General features: G+C 53.6%; 2 protein-coding genes and 1 long non-coding RNA gene across 7 annotated transcripts; 2 read left to right on the forward strand and 1 right to left on the reverse strand.

Annotated features, from left to right (window-relative positions):
- Positions 1 to 1,385: 1,385 nt before the first annotated feature.
- Positions 1,386 to 7,188, reverse strand: TERF2 (telomeric repeat binding factor 2). Of its 4 annotated transcripts, none has more exons than XM_058845568.1 (10): positions 6,963 to 7,188; positions 6,790 to 6,885; positions 6,151 to 6,329; positions 5,862 to 5,948; positions 5,186 to 5,329; positions 4,447 to 4,979; positions 3,599 to 3,985; positions 3,057 to 3,142; positions 2,749 to 2,798; positions 1,386 to 2,311 (listed from the first exon to the last, which is right to left on the reverse strand). In XM_058845568.1, the coding sequence occupies exons 1-10, from the start codon at positions 7,135 to 7,137 to the stop codon at positions 2,153 to 2,155; spliced, it is 1,896 nt and encodes a 631-aa protein (XP_058701551.1). In that variant the 5' UTR covers positions 7,138 to 7,188; the 3' UTR covers positions 1,386 to 2,152. The 4 variants fall into 4 exon arrangements, with proteins under 4 accessions (XP_058701551.1, XP_058701550.1, XP_058701553.1 ...); XM_058845567.1 differs by having other exon boundaries at positions 5,186 to 5,332; positions 6,963 to 7,186; XM_058845570.1 differs by having other exon boundaries at positions 3,599 to 3,829; positions 5,186 to 5,332; positions 6,963 to 7,185.
- Positions 7,189 to 7,288: 100 nt separating this feature from the next.
- LOC131582414 (uncharacterized) lies at positions 7,289 to 10,701 on the forward strand. 2 transcript variants are annotated; one of them, XR_009278335.1, is made up of 4 exons: positions 7,289 to 7,492; positions 7,628 to 7,960; positions 8,345 to 8,511; positions 8,632 to 10,701. It is a non-coding gene; the product is annotated as an uncharacterized LOC131582414 (long non-coding RNA). The 2 variants fall into 2 exon arrangements; XR_009278334.1 differs by having other exon boundaries at positions 7,628 to 7,736.
- Positions 10,702 to 12,149: 1,448 nt separating this feature from the next.
- LOC131582683 (cytochrome b5) lies at positions 12,150 to 21,656 on the forward strand. Its single transcript, XM_058846115.1, has 5 exons — positions 12,150 to 12,366; positions 18,193 to 18,321; positions 18,763 to 18,789; positions 20,053 to 20,084; positions 20,988 to 21,656. The coding sequence occupies exons 1-5, from the start codon at positions 12,205 to 12,207 to the stop codon at positions 21,076 to 21,078; spliced, it is 441 nt and encodes a 146-aa protein (XP_058702098.1). The 5' UTR covers positions 12,150 to 12,204; the 3' UTR covers positions 21,079 to 21,656.
- The last annotated feature ends 3,993 nt before the right edge of the window (positions 21,657 to 25,649 follow it).

A 25,649-nucleotide genomic window follows, 5' to 3' on the forward strand; every position in this document is an offset into this window, starting at 1 on the left:
CAGGGATTGAGGGGATCCTGCAGCTCAGACACCCTGTGCTCTCGGGGATTGAGGGGATCCTGCAGCTCAGACACCCTGTGCTCTCGGGGATTGAGGGGATCCTGCAGCTCAGACACCCTGTGCTCTCGGGGATTGAGGGGATCCTGCAGCTCAGACACCCTGTGCTGCCAGGGATTGAGGGGATCCTGCAGCTCAGACACCCTGTGCTCTCGGGGATTGAGGGGATCCTGCAGCTCAGACACCCTGTGCTCTCAGGGATTGAGGGGATCCTGCAGCTCAGACACCCTGTGCTCTCGGGGATTGAGGGGATCCTGCAGCTCAGACACCCTGTGCTGCCAGGGATTGAGGGGATCCTGCAGCTCAGACACCCTGTGCTGCCAGGGATTGAGGGGATCCTGCAGCTCAGACACCCTGTGCTCTCGGGGATTGAGGGGATCCTGCAGCTCAGACACCCTGTGCTCTCAGGGATTGAGGGGATCCTGCAGCTCAGAGACCCTGTGCTCTCAGGGATTGAGGGGATCCTGCAGCTCAGACACCCTGTGCTGCCAGGGATTGAGGGGATCCTGCAGCTCAGACACCCTGTGCTGCCAGGGATTGAGGGGATCCTGCAGCTCAGACACCCTGTGCTCTCGGGGATTGAGGGGATCCTGCAGCTCACCCTGTGCTCTCGGGGATTGAGGGGATCCTGCAGCTCGGACACCCTGTGCTCTCAGGGATTGAGGGGATCCTGCAGCTCAGACACCCTGTGCTCTCAGGGATTGAAGGGATCCTGCAGCTCAGACACCCTGTGCTCTCAGGGATTGAGGGGATCCTGCAGCTCAGACACCCTGTGCTCTCGGGGATTGAGGGGATCCTGCAGCTCAGACACCCTGTGCTCTCAGGGCAGCAGCCTGCCATGGAGAGGGCAGGAGCAGGACACAGCTTTTGATACTGTGCCCAGCAGGGCACCACTGACTGGCATTGCCTCGCCATGGCCAGTAGTGGCCCACAGCCCTGCCCTGGTGCTCCTGCTGCCCTGGGCTCCCCAGGGAAAGGATCGACAGAAGAGGAGGAAAATGCAGGGCCAGGGGACACGGGACGGCAGCACCTGCAGCTGAAGGACAAAGGGGAAAGCATCTGTTCCTAGGCAAAACTTCTCCCAGCCCTGGCTTTGCTGGAAGGCAGCCAAGAGAAACTTAGTTTCTAAGTTTAGAAAGTGCCTCTTTATCATCCCTGAACTTTTTCCACAGGAATCTAATGCAGAAGCTCCCGTTTCCCATTTACACTGGCATGTCACAGCTCCAGGGCAGTGCTGCTCCTGACCCAACACTCCCAGAGGGGAAGGGAAAGCCCCACGTTCCTGGGGCAGCCCTTGTCCCTCTGCTGCATTTCCACCCACGAGGTAGAAATTACACTTTCACAACTCTTGCTATTAGACAAGAACTTTATTTTACAAATGACTGTTCCAGCTTTGGCACTTGAAGGCAGGAACATGTGGCAGCCTTGGAGCTCAGACACAGCAAGGATATTACCAGGAAAAGTGCAAAGAAAACATGACCAAAGTCAGACACAACTGAAATTTTTAGCTTGGGAACAAACAGTTCCAGGTACTGAAACACAAAGTAATTGGCTTTCTAAAGCCTCACAGCTGGAAGGGAGGAATTTCTCCCTACAGATTAGTTATTTACAAAGCAGAAATTAATGGGGGGGGGGGGAAAAAAAAAATTCCAAGTACCTGGATCTCTTCCCCACAGAAGCTCCAGGATTCAGTGCTGCCTCTCTTCCACAAGGGAGTGGTGGCAAACATTAAACAAGTGATTCACAGAACAGACAACACAAAAAAACTCCACCTATGAGATCACCCTGCCGATCACACCTGAGCAGAGCAAACACCTGGGATTCATTCCAGAGTCTGCAGTGGTCAGGTGGACAAGGAAGTCTCAATCCAGGCGGTTCTAAATTTATGTAGAGAGGCATCGGAGCCCCTGCCACCTGCAGCACACTGATCTTTGCAGACACAGCTGGAGCACAAGGCTCCTGGGTTCCTGGCAGTCATGGTTTTGGTGTCAGAGAGGCAGCCCACACTGGCACAGACAGCATTCTGGTCCAGCTTCCAAAAAACAAACCGAGGTCCAAAAAAAAAAGAAAAAGGATCTCCCTGTGGTTCCCAACTTCAGAGGATTCCCAGTTTCTTCATGGTCCGCCAGCGGTCCTTGATCATCACTGGGGTGCGGTTCTCGAAGGGGTACTTGAGGCAAATGGCTTTCCACCTCCCTTCTCCGTACTTCTTCACCCCTTCCTTGATCCACTCGCTCTCCTGCATGGTCCATTTCTGCAAAGAGCAAGGGAGGAGCTGCACGGCAGAGAGCCTGCTGCCACTTCCTTCCTGGCACCTTCCTTCCCTCATCACCCGTGCCAGGAACAGCAGGGAAGGCAGACAGGTCCTGGCAGCTGCACACAACACTCCAGCACTGCAGATGTGGTGCAGCAGCTGCCTTCCTACAGGTCAGGAGGAGCATTCCTGGTGGCACCACAGTGGGACCTGCTCCTGGTTAGCAGCTGCCAGATGTGTCCCTCACCTGAACAAGACTCTGAACGCTCCAGCATGAGGGGAACTCGGCAAACCTCGCTCTGAGCCATCAAGACAAAGGGAACTGAGGCACATTTCCAGTGCCCTGCAGGACACAGCTCCAGCCTGTTTTACCATGGGGACTGTAGGGACACTGCCCCACTGCAGGGCCTGCTGGAAGCACCTAAGGCTCCACATACCTGTTTCTTGGAGCTGGAGTTCCTGGAGACATTGCTTTTCTCAAGTAATGCTGGAAAACAAGGGAGAGAGTTACATTTCCCACAATCTGGGAGGTACAGACTTCCTGAAGAGGCTGCCTTGGGCTTAACTGCTGAGCTGTGCAGTCAGAGCACCCTGTGACAGGCAATACACCCCAATTCCTTTATCCCAGCTTTTCCACAGGATTCGGATTTCAAAAATTCAGTCACCCAGGCAGCAGGAAGACCCCTGTGGGTGACCCCCATGGCAGGATCAGCACAGGTAATCCCTGCCAGGGGAATTTTCATACCTGCATTTGCAAAAAGCTCATCCTCGTCACTCCAGCTGTCCTTCTCCTCCGTGCCACAGGAGCTGTTCCACCTTGCTTGGAGGGACCTGAAATTAGGAGAGGGTTTACTTTGGCTACTGGCCCAGGAAAGGGTTTTTTGGGGAGCAGGTGCAAGGCCACCAAGCAAGTAGGGCCAGCCTCTGGACACCGTATTTCTCATGAGGTGGGAACAAGAGAAGGATGCTCCTACAGACTCTGGCCAGTGATGCTGAAGCTGGGAGAAGTGTGGAAAACCAGGCATTACTTGTACTGGAATCACCTGCCAGGACCAGCTGCAGCACCTCACTGTCAGCAGGACCTGATAATTTTCTCCTGTCCATTAACCCATAATTAATTTTACAGCCAGACATGGACAAGAGAGAGTTTGCTGTGCCCAGTTCCACGTGGGAATGAGGTCAGCACTCCTCCCGGGACACAGGGCAAGGGTTTGCTGCTGAGGCTACCAACATCAGCAAGACAGGATGGGGCAGAGCAGACAAGAGCACATGAGAGGGGCTTCATACTTCTCACTCGGGGCAGACAAGGGCTCATCAGGCAATTTCAGAGCAGGTTTGGAAGCGGAAGAGACCACGTGCTCCTGGGAGGAGTCGGGGCACTCGCTCGACTTGCTGGATGAGCCGTCCAAATCCACGATCAGATTGCTTATGCTGAACAAGTTTTTGATCTTTTGGGGTATTTCAGGAGGCTCTGAGGTCTCAGAAGCTTGATTGTCCTCTTCTCTACATCTCTTGGTTCTGTGGGATACAGAAGGAGACAGTTGCTTGGGGGAAGGCAAGTCTGTTTCGTCCAGTTTGGTGAAAAGAGCGTCCGAGTCCCTGGAGTTCGACAGGATCTTGAAAGCTTCTCTCAGAACAGAAATCCCGTACGAGGTTACAGCTCCGGGGGGCTGCCTATAAAATAAACACAACCAAGCGGCTTGTAGGGAAAGTGCTGAGGGAGCTCTGCTGCCCCGACATCCAGCCTTCCCCTCCACCCCCAGCTCCTGCCCCGCAGTGCAGACCCACAGCAGAGGGCATTCCCGAGGCTGCAGTCCTCCCTCCCACACGGCACAGTGCTCCGGGAAGCAGGGATGGACAGCACACATTCAGGCTCCACTGCCTCCTGCTGTTCCACCTGCTCCACCAGAGCAGCCACCGCCCCCTCCCTGGGCACAGCAGCACCTCCTGTCAGCAACTGAACCAAACCACCACAACACCTTTCCCGAGGTCCAGAGTCCTGCACCAACACCTTTGGGCTGGCCTGGGCAGGCATTGGGGGAATTAGGAGCTGCCTGGACTCAGGGGATTACCCCTTGGAAGAGAACTTGCGGCCACACTGCATCCACAGTCTAAGGCCAGACTCCTCTGCCCACCTTTGTGATTCCCTGGTGGACACTCTGGGGAGTTCTGGGATTGCTGCTGCTGGTTCTTTAGCTATTTCCATAGGCTCTGGAGTGCCCTGCAGGATGTCATATGCTGCTGTTAAATGTTCGGGTGTTGCTGCTGGGTCACTGACTACTTCCATAGGTTCCACAGTTGCCGCAGGGCCATTGGCTTCTGCCATCATCTCTGGAGCTGCCGTGGGACCAGCTGCCCTTTCTGCAGGCCTGGCAGCTCCCTCCAGGTCTTCTGTTGCCCCTGCAAGCTCTGGAGCTCTGGCTGGGCCCTCTGCCCTTCCCGAGGCCTCTGGAGCTCTGGTTGGACCCTCTGCCCTTCCCGAGGCCTCTGGAGCTCTGGCTGGGCCCTCTGCCCTTCCCGAGGCCTCTGGAGCTCTGGCTGGACCCTCTGCTCTTCCCAAGGCCTCTGGAGCTGCTGCCTGGTCCTTCAGCCCATCTGCAAACTCAGAAGTCCCTAGCAAGGATCTTGCTTTGTCGGCGTGTTCTGAATTCAAGGTCTTTTTCAGTAACTTGGAGAGAGAAAAAGCACAGCACCATTACAAAGATGATTCCTCATGCTCCCATTCCACTTTATCCCCTCCCAAAGGCATTTCATGGATTGAAAAACGCGTTTGACCATATAAACCTCTTAGGAATGGACTGAGTTTAGAGTGTTCCAGGTTTAACCTGCTGTAATCAGGCAGCTGATCCCCGGGGCAGCGGGGTGGACACGCACCGTCAGCAGCGCTGGCTCCGAGTCGTCCACGTAGCCCTTCAGGAACTCAAAGATGCTCTGCTGGAAGTCCTCGTAGGAGAAGTTTTTGACCTTTGGATGAGAGGGGTTCTTCTCCCGGATGACAGCCAGCCACTCATTCCTCTTCTTCTAGAAGAGGGATTGATAGGATCAGGTGAGAACACTCTGGGCAGGGACAAGGGAATCAGTGACAGCCACAGCCTGGATGTGGGCAAGGACTGGGCCTTCCCTCTTGGGCATCCTCCAATTTACACTGAGGTAACCAGTGTAACATGTACCAATTTACACTGAGGTGAGGCTGGGAAAAGGCCAGAGGATCAGGAGAGCAACCAAGGAGCAGAACCACCTTATTTCAGGGATTGTCCTTGCCTGCAGTGCCCAAGCACCCTAGTGCCTGCAGGACAGGAACAGGAACTGCTGCTGCTCCCAGAACCTGCTCTGAAGGTGAGCTGGAGGCTCATCAAGGGATAAATGGTGATGCCTCACACATGGAGGTGTGCGAGGACAGGTGAGTGACAGAGGGGCTCCAAGGTGACAATCCAAACGTGCAACACTGAGGGACCAGCGCTCCAGAAGGACTGCTTCCATTCTGGCCTCCTCACCCCAAGGACACATCAGACACACCAGCAGCTCCCACCTCATTCCAGCATGGACTCACTTGGTTTCTGGGCTCCTTCCCTATGTGCTTCTTGACGATATCAGAAGCTTTTTCAAACTCCTTGTTTCTGATACAAACAACAACAGCCTACAAAGGAAATCAAAGACAGATTGAAGCAGGGAACAACTCAGGGCCAACTTCCATGCACAACTCCCACATCACTGCAGGAATGCGTTTGTAGATAACGAGGGAATGCCGCACGTGAGGCGGCTCCCACCATCACCCACACGCGGCCTTTCCAGGGGCAAAAGCTGCACAACATATTCCCTGAGAAAGAAAAAGATCTTACAGCTTCCTTCACCATTTTCTGCACAGCCTCCATCGTCCTGTCGGCCACAGAGAATTCCTCACGGATGAAGTCCAGGACGAGCATGGCCGACTCCAGTGGGGTCAGCTCTGACTCCTTGTCGAAGGTGCAATCTATAAGAATTGGCATCCATACTTTTGGGGGGGGGTCACGGCGCTTCCCTACGGAGAGCTGGTTATTCACCTGCACAGGTGGCAGCCGTCCACCCACACAGGTGCACCACAGATTCCAAATTCCACAGCCACCAAGCACTGCCAAGTGTTTGAACTGAATTCCTGCCCCCCAACAGCCACGGGAAATTACAGAAGCAGCACTCCAGAACTTGCCAGGTGCCCAGCACTGACCTAGGGGAGCGTTTTGGAAGCTGAGGCTAAGCAGGAGTCACCAGGCTGATGTGTTTGTCCAGCACGGCAGCCTCGGGCTGCCACAGACGCTGCTCTTGCGGCACAGCGAGACAAAGAGCGACCCCTCACCCGCAGGGACACCCCCAGAGCCCCAGCTCCAAGCAGGGACAAAGCTCCGGGAGCTGCAGGGACACGGACACGGGACAGGGGGAGGAGGGAGCGGGCTGCAAGCAGCACCGGGGGTCCCCAGAGCTCGCAGGAAGGACCGGGCACCTACCGAGATTCTCGCCCTCCTCCACCCGCGACAGCAGCTGCATTATCCGGAGCATCTGGGCCATCTCCGGCTCCCTGTCCAGGGGCCGCACGAGCAGCGCTGCGGGACAAACGGCGGGGTCAGGCCGGAGCAGCCCGGGCTGGGGCCCCGCCGCTCCCCGGCCCCGCCCCGCGCACCTTGCATGATGTCGCGGAACTGGCGGAAATCACGGTTGCGCCCGGAGCGATAGGCCTCTATGGCCCGGTGGAAGTAGAACTGCAGGACCCAGCCGTTCACGGTCTTCTCGGGGAGCGCCGCCATCCCGGCCCAGTCGGGGTCCGGCTCCTGCCGCGCCGCCCGCCGCGCCGCCATCCCGCCGGGAGCCCGCGCGCCGGAAGTGACGGCACCACCATGGAGCGATTGGCCCGCAGCCTGATAAAGCCGGCGCCGCGCCTACAGCTCCCGGCGTGCATCGCGCTAACCCCGCCGCGCCTACAGCTCCCGGCGTGCATCGCGCTAACCCCGCCGCGCCTACAGCTCCCGGCGTGCATCGCGCTACCCCGCCGGTAGGGGCTGGTCGCCGTCTGGCGGAGCGGAGGGGAATTGCCGGGCCCCGGGGAGAAGCGGCGGCGGCGGAACGGTGCGGGCAGGGCCGCAGCCGCGTCCCCGGGGGCTCGGGATCGGCCCCTGCCCATCGACGGGACCGACAGCAGGGAAACGCCCGCCTGTAAGTGCTGAGTCCCCCGAGCGAGTGTCTCACCTGAGCACGCCTAAGGTTATTAAACTCGTGTCACCCAAAGCTGGCAGTGCCACCCTGCCAGCGCAGGCAGAGTGTTTGACTTTATTCTGATCTTCCAAACAGCCCCCGCTCTCCTGTGCTCCAGCCACCTGCCAATTCCCCGCCCCTGGAACAGCAAACCTGGCCCCCTGGGCAGGATTTTGGGGCATAGATTGTCCCACAGTCACTCAGGGTAATGAATTTGAAGTCCTGTCTTCCCAGCGATCCCGCTAATTCCCGAGCAGAGCTGGTGCCTGGAGGCACTGGCAGCAGATCCTCGGGATCACGGGGTGGTTCTCTGCCGCCCTGGGGTGTCCTGCTTGGACAGCGTCTCCTCGGCCCAGGGAGCATTCCTAACTGTCCTGGAGGCTCTCCCACCTGAGATGGAAAAGCACGTGGAAATTCCTCTGGCATGAGGTGATCTGGGATCCTCCCTTCCCTCTGCCCCAGGCCAGGGGATGAGGAAACGCACATGGGAAAAATCCGTGTGTCAGATGGAAAACAGAAAAACCGGGAGGGATTTTTATTGGCAAACAAAGGAAGATAAAAATAATCTGTGTGAGGCAGAAGAGTCACCTGGGGCGGGGAGACTGCCCTGGGGAGCAGGGTGGGAGCGGGACACGCTTGGAATGCCGTGGAGGGTGCTCGGAAGGATGCGAGGAGCGATACTGACAGCTGCTTCCTGCGCTGAGGGGAGGTGACCGAGTGCCATGCTCTGGGTCAAATGCTTTTCCACGTGGAATATCCATGGGCAAAGTGGCTTTGCTCTCTCTCTCTCTCTCTCTCTCTCTCTGTCACAAGATGCAGGAGGAGGCGCCAGGGTGGGATCCCGGAATTTCAGGTCTGTCCCTTCCATCCAGGGAGGAGCCGATCAGCCCCACCAGGAGTGAGACCAGCCGCACTCACAGCCCTTCAGACACTGCCTTTGCTCTCCTGGCCAGAAAATTCCGTGTTTTTCAGGGAGCTCGGTAACTTCTGCCCCTATGATCCACGTGGCTCCAGCTAGATGTGCCAGCCACTTCAGCAGATCCTGTTGGCCCTGCACAAGTTTTAGGATTTTGAGTAATTTCATTCATTTTTGCACAAAGGTTAGGAAAGAGAGTCCTGGAGTCGTCTCCCAAGGGAAGCAAAACAAGACACCAGGACACAGCCACTTGAGAGCCACCTGCCTTCTCCAAGCCAGGTTTCACTTGGGAAAACTCCCTTTTCTGCCTCCTTTCCGTGTCCCTTTGGGCTGCCCTCTCCTCCTCCAATGCCATCCTGGTGAAGGTGTCACCCCTTGGAGTGTTCAGGAGATCTCCTCCCATCCTATCAGATAAATTTGCTTCCCGTGAGATCCACAAAGCCTCTGCAGTTCCTGGGAGGGTTTGGACAGGGTGGTGACATGACAGATGTCACAAGAGCAGTGTTCCCCCCAGCAGAGCTGGAGAAGGTCACAATTCCTGACATGGTTCTGGAGCTGGGGAGGGCACAGCGTTGGCACCCCGATCCAGGCTTCCCTCCCACACCACTTCAGGGTCTGCCTCAGCCAACGGTGTGTTAACAGCACCCAGATTAGAAACCAAACCTGGAATGGTGAATTACAGAGTAAATACAAAAATGGACCCACTGGTTTTCTGCCTGAATCATCTCCAATAGATGAAGAGGAAGCAGGGATGATGGAAGCAGGACCAGGAATGCCAGTGGCTTCACTACCCAGTTTCACTGACTCCTCCTGTGGTGTCATCATCAATTTTTCAGGAAAAGTTTCAGAGTTCCACGTGCCAAACAAAACACTGGGCAGGAAGGCACAAATTGCAGCCGTGCTTGTGCATTTGAGCCTCTCCTCATTGATTTATGGCTTTTGATGAAGTGATTACAGATGAAAGAAAATATTCCAGGGAACAGGATCTGCATGTTGCCGTGGTCTCGTGCCTGTCACATCCTTCTGGGGGAGTTACAGCAGGAAACAGAACAGGAAAACAGCAGGGTCCTGGTCACCAGGCTCTGCTCTCACTGTGTGGGAGCACCAGACAGGACAGCAGCTCCCAGAGAAGCCTCTGGATCCCTGGCAGTGCCCAAGGCCAGGTTGGATGGGGCTTGGAGCCACCTGGGCCAGTGGAAGGTGTCCCTGCTGTGGCAGGGGGTGGGATGCTCTAAGGGCCCTTCCAAGACCATTCTGGCCTTAGAAAGGCAGTGGAGAGCCACAGAAAAGCAGGAGCAATGGAACAGGGGACAAGGGAAATGAGGAGGAGGGTCATGAGACTCCTTTGAAAATCCACGGAGAAACCCTCTGGGCATGGGGGATGGAGAGAAGGAAGCACAAAGGCACTTATTAAGAAACACATCAAGTAGATTACAGAAACTCTGAACCAATCCGAGCAAAGGTAACTCTTCCCGTTGGAACTGGGTTGGGCAGGGAAGGATCTAGAAGGAAAGACATTGGTTTGGAAAGATGCCAAGAGCTGGGCTGCCTGGGCACAGTGAGGAGCTGGAAACACTTCCATGTCAAAGGAGCCTGGGCTACACACAGAACCAGGGAAACAGCCCTGATGACTGGGAAAAGGTAGACAGAAAGGATCAAAAGAGGCAGCAGCTCAGTATTAAATATTTAATATTGATGAGGTGATTGTGGAGAGGTTTCAGAACAGGCTGAGCCTTTAACATCTCAATATCTGGTGATTGTATGGACTTGCCCAAATAGAGAACTTCACTTGAGCTCCCTTTAGGATCCAGAGGGGTTTGTGACCTGTTCAGCCATGAGCCCACTGGATTCTCCCTGCACACACCTTTAACCTTTAGCCAGTGGTGGTCACAGGTTAGCGCTGACAGCACGGCGTTTCTGCCTCCTCAGCAGCTGTTGAACAAACATCCACTGCCCAGCCTTGTACCTGTGCTGCAAGTGCAAGGAAATAAATTCCACAAATGCCAGTTCATAAAGGGAAACCATCAGTTCATGAGTTACTTGGGTCCCTGAGCTTCTGAATGGCCTCTGACCCTGAACCTGCTCAACCTGGCTGGAGGGAGGAGTGAATTATCCAGCACTTCTCGTCAGGCCTGAATGTGAACTTTACTTTGGAATCTGGGAAAAGTCAGGACCTGAGGATGTGCTGCACCACCACCGGCTCGGTTCAAAGGGCTGTGGGATCACATCTATTTTATATACACGCAGAAAGAACCAAAAGGAGTGGTGGAAAATCTGACAGCAGGCTGCTGACGTGCCTCCAGTGCCATGGGGATAGCAGGGCGGCTTGGAGCCGGGAGAATGGGGGCTGAAGGGAACAGGGACTGAGGGGAGTGAGGCTGAGGGGAGAGATCCCAGGACTGAGGAGATCCTGGGACTGAGGGAGATCCCAGGGCTGAGGAGATCCCGGGGCTGAGGAGATCCCAGGGCTGAGGAGATCCTGGGACTGAGGAGATCCCGGGACTGAGGAGATCCTGGGACTGAGGGAGATCCCGGGGCTGAGGAGATCCCGGGGCTGAGGAGATCCGGGGACTGAGGAGATCCTGGGACTGAGGGAGATCCCGGGGCTGAGGGAGATCCCGGGACTGAGGAGATCCCGGGGCTGAGGAGATCCCGGGACTGAGGAGATCCTGGGGCTGAGGAGATCCCGGGGCTGAGGGAGATCCCGGGGCTGAGGAGATCCCGGGACTGAGGAGATCCCGGGGCTGAGGAGATCCCGGGACTGAGGGAGATCCCGGGACTGAGGAGATCCTGGGACTGAGGAGATCCTGGGGCTGAGGAGATCCCGGGGCTGAGGAGATCCCGGGACTGAGGAGATCCCGGGACTGAGGAGATCCCGGGACTGAGGGAGATCCCGGGACTGAGGAGATCCTGGGACTGAGGAGATCCTGGGGCTGAGGAGATCCCGGGACTGAGGAGATCTCGGGGCTGAGGAGATCCCGGGGCTGAGGAGATCCCGGGGCTGAGGGAGATCCCGGGACTGAGGAGATCCCGGGACTGAGGGAGATCCCAGGGCTGAGGAGATCCCGGGACTGAGGAGATCCCGGGGCTGAGGAGATCCCGGGGCTGAGGAGATCCTGGGACTGAGGAGATCCTGGGACTGAGGAGATCCCGGGGCTGAGGAGATTCTGGGGCTGAGGAGATCCCGGGGCTGAGGAGATCTCGGGGCTGAGGAGATCCCGGGACTGAGGAGATCCCGGGACTGAGGAGATCCCGGGACTGAGGAGATCCCGGGACTGAGGGAGATCCCGGGACTGAGGAGATCCTGGGACTGAGGAGATCCTGGGGCTGAGGAGATCCCGGGGCTGAGGGAGATCCCGGGACTGAGGAGATCCTGGGGCTGAGGAGATCCCGGGGCTGAGGAGATCCCGGGGCTGAGGAGATCCTGGGACTGAGGGAGATCCCGGGACTGAGGGAGATCCCGGGGCTGAGCCGGGAGCTCTCCCGGGACTGAGGGAGATCCCGGGGCTGAGCCGGGAGCTCTCCCGGGGCCGCCTCAGAGGCGACGCTCGCGCGCCGTTTCCCGCCTTTCGCCCCGGCCGCTCCCCATTGGCCCACGCCCGCCGCCGCGCACTCCCATTGGCTGCGCTGGCAGCGCCCCCCTCTGGCTTGCTCCCCATTGGTCCCCGGACAAAACGGAAGACGCACGGGGCGTTGCCATCGCTACGGCGGCTGGCGCGGGACAGGCTGCGCGTTCCGCGGAGCCGTGCCGGGCAGCATGGAGGACGGAGAGGCCGCGGCGGCGGCGGCGGCGGGGGCGGCGGGGGACGGGCCCGCGCCCGTGTTCACCCTCGAGGAGGTGGCGAAGCGGAACTCCAGCCGTGAGGCCTGGCTGGTGATCCACGGGCGCGTCTATGATGTCACCCGGTTCCTGGAGGAGGTGAGGCCTGGAGTGGGGGCTGCCCGGCGGCTGAGGGGAGCGGGGAGAGGCTGAGGGGGATCGTGTGAGGCCGAGAGGGGCGGGGCGGGCCCTGGAGGGTCAGGGCTGCCGTGAGGACCGAGATCCCGGGGTCGGGCACAAGAGGAGGGGACGAGCAGGCCCCGCCGGGGTTTGGGGGGTCCCGGTGTCCCGGGGCAGCTCCCCGGGCCGGGCTGTGCGGGCTCCGAGGGGCCTCATGGCCCGGTTCTGCCTCCAAGGGACGCACGGGATGGCGGGTCAGGGCGGCCAGCAGGGCAGGGCTTGTGCTGGGCTCCTCTGAGGCAATTCCAGGTTCCCCAGGAAATCTGTTCAGGCAGGTCCCGGGGAGGTGCGGGTTTCCTTCACTCACGGGACCTCACTCCGCATCTTGAAGGGTGAACGGGATCGGGACACTTGAGTAGTTTGGATGTGAAGGCTGCTGGGACATCCCAGACTTGGAGGGGGAGGTGACAGTGACAGCACAGCCACCACTCTGCTGCCTGCCCAGAGGGAACCCCACACCTGCGGTCTGCAAGCAATGCAGCTTCTGACAAATCTCCAGTTCCCTTGGCTGTGCGGACAAAAATTTCCTTCAAGACTCACTGCTTCTGTCTTCTGATTTCGAGAAGGTTGAGAGTGGTGTTCTAACTGTTGAGAGCTGGAAATGGAGTGGGAACAAACAGTAACAAAATAGTAACGCTGGAGTGAATGGCATGAAGTTGTACCAGGGGAGGTTGAGGTTGGAGATCAGGAAAGGTTCTTCTCCCAGAGGTGCTGGCACTGCCCAGGCTCCACAGGGAATGGTCCTGGCCCCAAGGCTGCCAGAGCTCCAGGAGCCTTTGGACAGCGCTGCCAGGGATGCCCAGAGTGGGATTGTTGGGGTGTCTGTGCAGGGCCAGGGGTTGAACTTGATGATCCCTGTGGGTCCCTTCCAACTCAGGATATTCTGTGATTCTGTAGCTCTGTGAAAATTTCAAAGGGGTTTATCCCAGATTAAAATAACAGCAAAGACTTTGTGGCATTTGCAGGGCAATGTACAAAGGTTGGGCTGAACCAGCTCCAAAGAAGACACTTCATTGAAATGCACGTGTTCCAGCTTGTTGGTTCTGCTAGTCTGAATTCAACTCTGATTTCCCTCCAGGCCCACGTGGTTGAAGCCTGTGTGCTGTGGGGTGGCAGAGCTGCAGTGGTGAGGTTAGAGGTGCATCAGGCAGGAGGGAGTGATCACCTGGCAGCTGGAGGCTTGCCTTGCTCCACAGCTCTCAGTATTTATTTATAAAGTTGGACACAATCTGGTTTCTTCTTTGGGTTCAAAAAATGACCAAATCACAGAATTGTCCAGGCTGGAAAATCCCTCCCAGCGCACAGTCCCAGCTGTGCCCAATCCCCACCTTGTCCCCAGCCCAGAGCACTGAGTGCCATGTCCATGCCTTCCTGGGACACCTCCAGGGATGGGAGCTCCAACACCTCCCTGGGCAGCCCCTGCCAATGAACAACCCTTCCCATGACAAAATTCCTCCTGGTGTCCAACCTGAGCCTCTGCTGGCACAGCTTTGAAGCTGTTTACTTTGGTCCAGTCCCTGTTCCCTGGGAGCAGAGCCCGACCTCCTGTGAGGGAGCTGTGGAGAGTCAGAGGGTCCCCCAAAGCCTCCTTTTCTCCAGGCAGGGCACTTTGGTGGGATGAGATGTGCAAGGTGGAAGCAGGACAGTTTGGTGGGAGGGAGTTGTGGGTACATAAAAGCTAGGCAGATGCAGGGGAAGACCAGGCAAAAACTTGGGAAAGCAGTTCACAGCTGGTTTCTGAACAAGAAAATGCAGGGTTAGGGTTTAGGAAGAGCCAGAACAAGTTGGAGGTTGGGACAGCACTTGCAGGAGTTGTGAATCTTGTCTTACACCTGTCTCAGAGCGTGGACACTGCAGGGAGGTTGAGTCTCACCTTGATGTTCTCTGTAAGATGGAGTCTGGGACCTGCTCCCTGGGACATCTTTGGAATTATAAGTGAGCCCAGAAAAACATTTCAGTCCCTCCAGCAAGCCAGGTTTAGCAGTGCCCCAAGTGTCACCTTGAGATGGTGTTTCACCCCAAGATGATATTTCACTCTGTCCTTTCCAGGCCCTTCTTCCCGTTTGTGTTTTTCTGACACAGACCTAGTTGGACGAGGGAGAAGGAGAAGAATAAGGGCACTGTTGAGCTGTGCCAGCGTGGCTGACACAACGCTGTGCTGTGCACACCCCTTGCTGGCACAGGGGAACTGTAGATCAAGGCCTAATTTAGCGGCAGAAATCCTCTTTCTATCTGTTACCCTCTGGAGTGCCGGGGAACGACGTGCAGCCGATGGGAACCGGCAGTGCTCGTGTTGTTTGAAAGCTGCAGTTGTCTGGGGAGCTGGCGCTGTGGCCGCAGCACTTGGGGTGTCCTGTGGCGTGTCCCCAGCCACGTGTGGTCACTGCAGCAGCATCTGGTGGGTGCCTTTCCTGGCCTCTGCTCACAGATTGTTTGGCTGGGATTGCTGAGACTACTGGCACGTCCATGGGTGGGATTGTGCAATCCTGAAGAAATTGCCGCTAAATCGCTGAATTTGCTCCACAATTCCTGCAAATTATGCACTGCAGGTCAGCCAAGCCGAAATCCGTGTGCTGCTGGAGGTGTAGACCAGTTTAAGTTTCCTGTTCACATTATGTGTAATAGGAGTAACAAGACATCTATCACATAACAAAATTTACTGAATTATAAGAATATCAATCAAATCCAGGAGATGTGCAAAGACAGCAACTGAAGTGTTGCAGGTGCTTCTGGGAGATGCAATCTCCTGTGCTTCAGAGAGCCTGTGAGTGCCTGAAATGAAATGGGATTATTTTAAAATCTAAGAGAGCCTTATGGTGATCTATTTTCTCCCAAATCTGGGTAATTGGACCACACCAGGATTCCTGTTTTCACTCCTGGTTGCAGTAGTCTAGATAAGCACATGCAGGCTGTGGCTGGAGCAGGAGGGGCTGTGTGCTTGGTGTGAATGGGGGTGTGGGGAGGCAGCTGTACCTCCTGCAGCTGTTCTGGGGTCTGTCAGGCTCACACTTCACCACAACGGTATCAAAATCTGAGCTTTTAACTTGTGCACAATCTGTAAGAGACTTACTTGCAGCTCTGCTGGAGAGATACAGTTTCTCTCCATTTTCACATATGACTAAGAGAGTTGGAGATCCGTGTTTCTCCAGGAAGCTCTTGTGTCTGTCATCTGAGCCCACAGGCCACAGCAGCCCCCACATCTCCGTGTCTCAGCACATGCTGCCATTCCTGATGCCGTGATAAGTGTGAGCAGGAATCCATTTCCAGTTTCCAAGTGGAAGGAGCCTGGGTTGTGACACCACTGACCCAAGTCGGTTGGTTTCAGGTGTAGTGTTCTTCAAGAGAAGGAGGAGCACTAGGCATCTGAGTTGCCTCATGCTGACTTGCTCCAGCTTTGCAGAGGTGTTTTTGGAAAACCTCTTCCATGCCTTACAACCAGTGCTGTGCAGGATGCATGCATCATTCGTCCAGGTGACTGCTTGTCCTTGGTTCTGGCTTGGATGGTTCTGGCATATGATTATTGCACAGGAATACTCCTCCCTCTCCTGGTTTATTTCTTTAACTCTGGGCACTAGGAATGAAAGTTTCACCCCTCCTCAACCTGCTGATCTTATCTCTTACCTGACACAGTGATCTAATTAGTCCTGGAGCTTAGTGTTGCTGCTGAGCTCATTTGTGTCTCCAGCAGGTCTGTACCAGCAGTTCCCAGCAGACATTTGCAGACAGGTCCTTGGAGTTTGTGGGGAGGGGACTCCAGGCTCTCTCCCCGTGGAAGTTTGGGATGTGCCTTTGCTGTGTCCCTTGGTTCCAAGTCACTGTTACTCACTGTGTGTGCTGAAGGTCCAGTGAACGGAGGACCCACTTTTATTGTCACCTCTCTCCTTCCGGTTTGTTTTTGGCTGTTTCTTGTCAGAAACTGACATTTTTACCATTGTTTCCCCCCATATTTTGCAATACTGTTTCCATGTTTTCCTACAGCAGCTGAGCTGCAGATTTGGGCAGTTTTGTGGCAGAGTCAATGACTTCCTGTACAAATAGTCTGGGTTTACGTTTGCTGGGGTAGGACAAGGTAGGAATTGTCTGGCTGCAGCGCTGCTGTCTGGAGGACAGAGCCCTTCAGAAATAGGAGAGGCCAAAATATTTTGAAGGTCTTTTTCTTTTAGGCTTGGAGATTGCAATGAAAGGCAGATGTGCTTGAGTAAGTAATTGTGGGTTTAGCAAGTGCTTAGAAAGGTTTCAGAACCAAAGATGTAAAGAAGAGTGAACTTTACTGTTCTCCTTCTCTCTTGAATTTTATCCTTCCTCTTGTCTCTTGCCTGTGAAGAGACTGGATGTCACTGAAAAATCTACTGCATATTCCCTGTTGTTGCAGGATTTTGTCTGTCCTTCTAGGGTGAATTATTAGGAAAGGAAGGTTGTCTGCTTAAAATGCAGGTATTTCCCTGTCTGAAATACAAGATTTCTTGTGGGGCAATCTGAAGGAGTTCTAGAAGGCTTAGATAAATGGGCAGCTTTTCATTGGATCTTAGCTGGAGATTGGACTGTTCTGTGCAATGTGTACAGACAACATCCAGCAGTCCCTGATCTGACTCCTCTGGGATCGAGTGAGCCTGAGGGTTGGTGTAGGAGAAAGGGCAGCCAGAAGAACTGCAGCTGGACACAGGGAATGAGCCATGGAGCCTCACCTGGTGCCCCAGCTCAGGCCACCTGATAACTGCCTGCTAATAAACTGTGTCCCCCTCACTTTGCCCTTTGTGGCTCCTGAGAAAGCTCCATGTTGGTTTAGTGACATACCTGGACAATAAAGGGATTTGTTCCAAATAAAGAGCCGTGATACAGGGATTGCAGGATTGGCTGCAGCAACCCACCGGAGCAAACAACAGGGCTGGTTTGTGTCCATCCTGTGTTAGGTATGAGGTGGGATGGCCTGGTGGGAATATTCAGACTTCTGGCAGCAAAAGCAGACAAACTGAAGGAAGAGCTGGGGGGTGACAACTGCTCTGTGTCTGTGGGAAGGAGAAGGGTATGACAGAGAGAAGCAGGTGTGTTGGCCCTTTGATCTGAAATGTAGCCCAACATCTCTTCTCCAATTCAGGGCTGGTTGCCTGAAGCCCTGGAAAACTGGGTTAGTCCCTGTGCGTGCCCTGGGATGTGTGACCACTTTATTGGTGTAACTGGATTAGCTGGTGGGTCACACTCAGGCTATAAAGGGATTGTCTTTTGCTAGGTCTGTAGTTAGTGCTTTCCACTGCCAGGCTGTTCCTGGAATTGTGGCATTGACAGTGGACAGAGCCCAGCCCAGACAACAGAACCACACCCGAGGTTCGTGTCAGTTCATCCCATCTGAGAGTCAGCCCTGACCAGCTGCCACCCACAGCACTGGCACTGGCACTCCCTGGGGATTTGGCTGTTGTAGCTCTGGATCTCTGTAATCAGTGCATAATATTAAACAGTGTAATTTTTGTGATACTTCATGCTTTCCTCCCCCCATGTCACTGGTGGTCGCACACAGTGTGTGCAGAGTCAGCCAAACGTCATTTTTGTAGTACCTGAAGAAGCAGAATATCCTTTTCTCCACTGGTGTCTGTGAATTCCTGGGAAGAGGTTGGACAATTGAATCTCTGGCAGATTTTACTGATGGTGTTGGTTGAGGCATCCAGCGGTGCAGGTTGGGAGGAAGGCTGATGACATCCTCAGTGCCTTTCTGCATCCAGCCCTTGGCTCACCTGGACTCTTCTCTTCCAGCACCCAGGTGGAGAAGAGGTGTTGCTTGAGCAAGCTGGCAGAGATGCCACTGAGAGCTTTGAAGATGTGGGGCATTCCACAGATGCCAGGGAAATGCTGAAGCAGTACTACATCGGAGAGGTCCACCCGGTGAGTGCCTCGTGTAACCCCCAAACAAAGACACCAAGCTGTATCTTATGAAATAAGTTAGGAGTTGAGGGGTTTAGGCAGTCCCTGTGTTGTCCAGAGTTTCTGTAGGAGAAACTGAACTGAAGTAGTCTTCTTCCACCATTCAGAACAGATTTCTCATTTCTTCATTTAAATTGGGGTACTTAAGCTGCATTTATGGGTTCCCTCTATATCTGGTGGAAGCATAATCCACCTTTGCCTTGTAATTCTGAGCCCAGGAGGGTGAGAGTTCCCAGGGGCACAAACACCACCTTCCTGCCTGCCTTTGGGTGCCAAAAGAAGGACTCCTTTGAAAACTGAGCCCGGGCAATTACCTTTGTACAGAACAATTCCCTCATAAAGGCTGCAGCCTTCCTTTGAAGCCAGCACTTACCTCTTTTCTTCTTCTTTTTCCCCTGACAGAATGATCGTGAAAACGAAGCTTCTAAGGTAAGCTTTCAGCATTTCAGTTTTCTGCTTTTATTTAATGTCACATGTCTTTTGGAGGTTTTTACCCCCCTCTTTTTTTCCTGTGGAGCTTGTGGCTTTATGTTTACTCAAACTACACATGAATAAATTTCCCAAGCAAATTCTACCTTTGTTTTTGTTCTGAAGCTCAGTGGGCACCTCAGTGTGAAATTGGAAGTGAGGTTTTGTGCCCTTTCTCTGCTGGCAGCAGTGATGTTTTTTCCACACCTTGAGCCACAGACCATTTTTTGCATTTCTGGCTGTGTCCTGACCACGGAACTGGTTTCCTTGTTGTTCCCTTCGAGCCAGGAGACGGCACGGCCGGGGGCCGGCTGGCAAACAGGAATTCTCTGTTAACTGCCTCAGGGATCAGTGGTGTTGCTTAACACTCAGGTACTCCTGAAGTAGAACAGAACAGAGTGTTGCAAAAATGCCTTTGGAAGGGATGGGGAGAGGGAAAAGGCAATAAATAGAATCCCAGCTGGGAGGTAAACATGTGCCTTGCAACTGGCTGGGCTGGGAGGCCTGGACGGGCACAGCTCTGCCCTCAGCAAGGCTTTCAGGAGATGTTCCTCTGAGCAGCAGGAGTCCAGGAGGGAACTGTCAGCAGGGAAATCAAGGATAACTCAGGCTGGGTAAAGCCTGTGCTTAGTTATGACATGGAGCTGTGTGATTAGGTACATATTCACCTTAAAATTCATCGTTTGATTCAACTCTGATTCACAAACGGAATCACATGCTGAAAACATGCACAGAAATTAGTGATGATCAAGAGTAGCTCCCTTGGATCTGAGTTAAATACTTCATTCAAGTATTTTTCTCTTCTGATCAATAATTTCAGCACATTATGCACAACTGAGGGCTCTCTCCAGAGGGCATCATCTGTTTTAAAAGGAGATTCCAGTGTAATTTAAAGATGGCAGCAAAAGAGAGAATCAGTAATGTACAAATAAATAAGGGGGAAGCGCAAAACCACCCCAAAACTGTGATGTAATGTGCCCTTATTTTGAGGGGGGTGCAAGTTCCAGCATGAAGCTGTTGACTGGGTGGGACAGATTGGATTGATTGAAAGAACATGAAGATGACAACAAACATCCCCAAAAACATCTACACTGGTGACAGGGGGTGTTTGGGAGAGGAGGGTTATTTTCCCTCTGTATTTGTAACCACACGTTCAGGCTTGTCTTATTAGCACAGGTTTAATGTTTCTTTGTTCCTCTGCTAACTCCCTCTTTCCTCCTCCAGGATCCAAGTAGGACATCCTCAGGCCAAACAAGGTATAGTATCTCCTGAGAATAAGAGTGAGAAATGGAGGGGTTGGGATTCTGTTTGTAGAGCTGCATATGAACTCCAAAGGGCAGGAAAATCCCCAGGGATGTATTGCAGTGTCCTTCTGGCAAGCAGATACTCCAAAGCAAGTGCCAGAATCTGCACCTCCCTTGCTGGATGTGAGCCCGGGTGTGCTCTGCACCGGGCAGAACCAGCATCCCAGTGTTTGGAATTCTCTGCCCCATGTGCTGGTGTTGCACGGCCGTGGCTGCATCCCTGTCACCACAGGGGTTATTTGGGTGGTCGCTGTGGGCCCAGGGGTGGCACAACACAGTGATGGGTGGATTTTTGGAAGATTTTACCATGATCGGTCCTGTCTAGCTGAAAATCCTTAAAACCAGCACAGGGCCCTTGGTCTCCTGCAGCTCGTGCAGGAGGTTTTGCTCAGCAGGCTGCTGAGGGTGAGCCTGTGGCCTCTGGAGTCTGAGCAAAGCAGATTTACTGGGGCACAGCTGTAGCTGTTGCCATCCTTGAGTCGACTGCGTTGTTTGTACAACACAAATTACAGCCTGACTTATTTAAGGAAAATAAAACCAAACCAACAACAAACCCCCCACACTGGTCTCTGGATGTGCCAAGCTGGAAACTTCAGCCATCCAGCTGCTATTTTATAAGGCACGAGGCCACACTTGGGCCTCTTGTGGAGGCTGGCAGAGCCTGTGCATGGGGACCGTGGGGCCTGCCTGGGCTGTGGCCATGGTTAGGGGGCCAGCCTGGGGGTACAGCTCCCAGGTGTTCTCTGGGTGTGTAACAAGGGATGAACATTGGGAATGGATTATTAACGGGATGCTTTCTTCTGGTTTCTGTGGTGTGTACGTTTTAGTTTGTTGTTTCTTTTTCTCTCCCTGTAGTTTCTGGTCGACATGGCTGATCCCCATCTTTGGAGCACTGGTCTTAGGTTTAATGTATCGCTATTACATGGTGGATGGGAAAAACTCCTGAGCTGGCCTTGCTGGGGCCTCAGACAGCCTGAAAAGAGGGAGAGAGATTGTGTGTGTGCAACACGTGGAGTTCTGCTGCCCTTAGCCTTCCTGCCTTGCTTTTAGCTCTGAGTCTGTCAAGTGATGTTGATATCCATGGGACCAAACTACTTCCAAACTCTATCCTAACTCTGGGACCCACAGATCTGTTGTGCTTCCCTCTTGGAGTGGCAGGGAAAGAAGAACTTCCAGTATTCCCTGACATTGGTGTGGTGTCCCTTGTGCTCTCTCTCTCTCGCTCTCTCTCGCTCTCTGACATAACCCCCAGACAACCTTTTCTCTCAATGCCTTTGCGTTAAGCCAGACACCATGAAAGAGCTGCCCTGGGCCTGTGGCTTTGCCTCAGCCCTTCACATAGTCGGGAATCATCTGCCAGTTGTCTTCAGCCCTTGCCAAAAAAGATGTCCAGAGCTTTGGTTCCGTAAGAACATTCCCAGAGCTTGCAGGCAACACTAATTGGAGCAGCAGGGAATTGTTAGTTTGGCCACTTCTTTCTGTACCTGTTTTTAACGGTTAAACAAATACATGGATTTTAAAAGTGATTCTGTTCATTTTGTAGTATTTGTACTTGTCCCTTTGGAATGTATATCCTGTGAACAACTTATATTGAATCCTGGTTGGTTGGGGTGTTTCGTGCTGTGCGTGGCAGAGCCAGTGGGAGCTGGCATGTGGCTTCTGGAAATGCAGATTCTTCTTTCTCCCTGAGGTCATGATCTGACACATGTATGGGAAACTAAACTCATTCTTATGTACTGTGAATGTGCACCAGATGGGGGAAACAATTAAATCTGGTCTCTTCTCCCAAAATGAAAAGGGAAAAGAACTGCATTTGGGATTTTTGGATAATACTGGTTTTGTTTGGGAATAGAGTATTTCCCTCTTGCCTGTTTTTGTGTGTTGTGCAGTCGGCCTTGAAGTGCAGACAGTGCAGAGTTTGCTTCCTGTGCAAGGCAGGAACCTTCCCAGCTCTTCCAGCACACTGCTCTGGGGCTTTGGGATCTGCTGAATCAAGGGGAGTGGTGTCCTGGTGCCTGCTGCCCTTCGGCAGGGCTGTGCCACCGACACTGGCTCCCAATCCAAACCTCCAGAACAGCTGATCATCCCCTGGGATTGCAGCAAAAAGGGCAGTGATACCCCGGGGTCCTGCTGTGAAAACATCCCGTGGGTTGTGGGGATTCTTCTTTTTTCCACAAAACTACAACCAGAAGGTTGTGTAGAAGAAATTCTTGGATGTGGAATTACACTCTGCTTTTTAAAACTGAAGGCTAGGGAACTTGGTCTAAGAGCACTGCCAGGGCTGCCTTCACATTTAACATGAAATTGTGAACCATGAACTCAGTTTGGGGTAGTTTAGAGTGGATTCCGTATTAGGGAAAGGTTTTGAAGCTGGAAGGCACAATGTTGGCAACAGTATCACCCTGCTGAGTTGGGATTGTTCAGGTCAGTGCAAGATTCCACAAAGGTCAGCTGGTTTGGATCCAGGAGCTCCAGGCTTGCCTGAGGAACAGGGCAGGTGTGATGCAGGAAACACACCTGTTTTCTCCACAGGCAGTACTTTTACCTGGATTTTGACTTTTTGTTTTTTTAATACTATTTTCCTGGCACTCTGTACATTCAGTTGCATTTTGGTTGCTCTAAATAACTTCTTGCCATCATTGACCCTCTGCTGTTGGGGAAGTTGCCTGTCAATTCCTATATGTTATGGAACCTTTTTTTCCTCTTCATGGATTAATTGCCATGGGAAGATTCTCAGTCTTGTTCTAAGGGTTCTTGGAGCTGGTAAGATCCTTGTCCAGTGCCTTGTGGAACCCCAAGCAGCCTCTGTCTGCACATATGCCAGCTCCTCAAAGACCTCCAGGTGCTTGAGATGCATTTGCAGAAGCCACATGGAAGTCTCCTCTCTTCTCCATCAATGACAAGGGCAGAATGTCTGGGATGGAGGCAGGTTGGAGTGAGCCCAGTGCTTCCCTCTGGTGTGGTGGTGAAGCTGCCTCTCCTTCTGTTCTGGCTCGAGGATGGGTCCCACAGGTGTGAAACCACTCAGGCAGCAAAGGAGGCATTAACAAAGCTTGTTTACTCATTTTGTGTAAGGATTAAAACAGGCAATTGCCAAGCTCTGTCCCCATGCTGAACCCGCACAGCCCGTATTTGCTGCCAGGGCCCCTCACAGCCCGCGTCTGCCACCAGGTCCCTGCACAATGCCGGGACAAAGCTGTCTCAGCTTTCACCCCACAGACACCTCTGTGGGTGGAATTCAATCTGGGCTGTGCTCCGCTTCCTTCAGGTGCTGCGGAGGAGAGGTTGAGTGAGGAGCTGGAAATACGAGCACGGAGGCAGCTCCTGTGGTTAATGTGAGCGTGGTAGGGCTGCCTAGGAGCACACTGCTGGCCTTTTCTGCCTCTCCATCACCCCAAGTTCCTTGATGACGCAGAATGTAGCTGTTAATTGGGCTGATTTTCCTGTGGAGGAGGGGTGGGAGGTCTTTGGGTGTTTCTGGGGGGAGTTGGTGCATGTTCCTTGGTGCAAGCACCCACAAAATGCCATTTCTTGTACCTGGAGATTGTCTGCCTGGCAGGAGGTGCCAGGCTGTGTTGTTTGCTGTGTTCAATAAAGATGTACAACAAACAGGTGCAGGATCCTGTCTTCTCCCAGGTGTGGCATGTTTAGTTACTCCATCCCTGTTATCCTGGGGTGTGTAACCCCCATGTGACAGGGCTCAAATATCCAGCATTGGTGAGCTACGGCAGGCAAGGGTTTTGCCTTCCTGCTGGTAGAAGAAAAATCTTTTCCGTGGCAGAAGTTGGTGCTGAGCCGGTGCCAAGGATGATCAGCAGCACGTGTGGCTGAGTGACCCAATGGTCCCTGTGGGTGTTGGGGAAGCAGCAGTTTGGGGCTAAGCACTGCACAAGCAGCTCCCGATTCTATACAATATTCCATGATGTAATTACAATGGGAGTTTCCAAAACTGCAGCAGGGCAGCTCCCTACATCATCTTGATAATCCAAATCATCTCTTAGGAAGTGCCATGAGCAAGTGGCAGAGCAGCCATGGGCATGGGTTTTCTCTGGAAGAAGCCGCATGGTCTGTGACGATGGCACCACTGCCCTGTGGTCCCAGGACTCCCACACTCACACCTCCACGAGAAGAGTGTGTAGGAGGGTTTTTTTCAATGGAAAGATGACATGGAGACCATAAAATTTGTCTCTTATTTGCATGTCTGCTTATAAAAGGATGTAACATCCCACTCCCATGGCTGTCAGCAGAATCAGGCTCTTAAAATTTGCCTAATTATGGATCTCGCGGTACAATCAGCAGCCTCAGGGAAGCAATATCTAGATGGAGCCTCAGAGAGGGAGCAGGAGGTCAGCAAGGTGCTGACTGGGGAAAGGGCATGGAAAATCAATGGGAACATCTGCTTTGGTCCTGGATTTCAGCTGAGATAATGGAGGGAAAAAGGGCATGAACTGAGTGGGAAGTGCAAGTTTTGGGGAGGAACGTTGGGCTTTGTGTTCTTGGCAAGCACTGTCTCACTGTAAACTTTATTTATCTTTGATCTAGAGGAATTTGATCCAAAAATCAGAGAAATAAACAGAAGATTTCAGAACTATTTTTAAATCTGCTTCCAAGTGCTGCAGGGTCAGTAGTGCGCATGGTCCCGCTCCTCCGAGCACTGAGGAGGATTTGCATGGTGTCTGAGACAGAGATGGTAAAATTCAGGGGCCAATGGGCCCCAGAAGAGTCTGACACAGCCAACTTGTGTTTGCACAAGACAGCTCCCACTCTGGGACAGGGAGGCTATGGTGGCTTTATTCCAGGATTAAATGGAAAGAACATCTTTAATGGGATTTACGTATCCCCTCTGTTTTTAAAACCCTTACAAACCAGGAACATTTTCAGGACACCACCAAATCCCGTGCACCTAGAGCTGGACCTTGCCCAGCATCAGCCCCGCAGCCAAGTGTCCTGTTCCCTGTCACCAGGATGGGGACAGAGGGGGACGGTGTCTCCTGACAGCAGTGACCGCCCTGTGCAACCCCAGCGGCCCCAGTGCCTCCATCACGAGGGTGAAGTCAACGCCAATGTCACACGCTGGTGTCACACGCTGGTGTCACACGCTGGTGTCACCCGCACCATGTTGTCTCTCCTCCAGGGACACCACTAACAGAAATTACTATAAAACAGGTTTCCTGCCAGCCTCGGCAGCTCTAATGAGTCAGGAAGTCGTAAGTAATCTGGGAATAGGGGAACTGTTGACAGAGCCTAATTATTTTCTGACAGTCTTTCTAACACCGTTAGAAAATAAAACACCTACATAGGCTCTGGAATCGCAGACGGGGTTAGTGATATTCTGCAGGCACCTGCAAATTTGTCCCCACGATCTCGCTTTAGGCTCCTTCCCCCTCACACCTGCTGCTCTCCGGCTGCTTCTGCAGGAAGAGGAACTTTATGATAAAGAGAGAAAATACCTCAGTGACACAGAACTGCTGCAGCCTGCTCCCACAGCTTTTCCATGTTCTGGGGCCCACAAAGAGG

Source organism: Poecile atricapillus, chromosome 10, assembly GCF_030490865.1.
Source record: "Poecile atricapillus isolate bPoeAtr1 chromosome 10, bPoeAtr1.hap1, whole genome shotgun sequence".
Lineage (NCBI taxonomy): Eukaryota > Metazoa > Chordata > Aves > Passeriformes > Paridae > Poecile > Poecile atricapillus.

Coding starts and splice junctions, on each gene's coding strand:
- TERF2 (XM_058845567.1), bottom strand. CDS start 7,137: ATGGCGGCGCGGCGGGCGGCGCGGCAGGAGCCGGACCCCGACTGGGCC. Junction 4,980..5,185: donor CGGAGCCAGCGCTGCTGACG/GTGCGTGTCCAC, acceptor TCTCTCTCCAAG/TTACTGAAAAAGACCTTGAA. Junction 2,312..2,748: donor ACTCCAGCTCCAAGAAACAG/GTATGTGGAGCC, acceptor TGCTCTTTGCAG/AAATGGACCATGCAGGAGAG.
- LOC131582683 (XM_058846115.1), top strand. CDS start 12,205: ATGGAGGACGGAGAGGCCGCGGCGGCGGCGGCGGCGGGGGCGGCGGGG. Junction 18,322..18,762: donor ACATCGGAGAGGTCCACCCG/GTGAGTGCCTCG, acceptor TTCCCCTGACAG/AATGATCGTGAAAACGAAGC. Junction 20,085..20,987: donor ACATCCTCAGGCCAAACAAG/GTATAGTATCTC, acceptor CTCTCCCTGTAG/TTTCTGGTCGACATGGCTGA.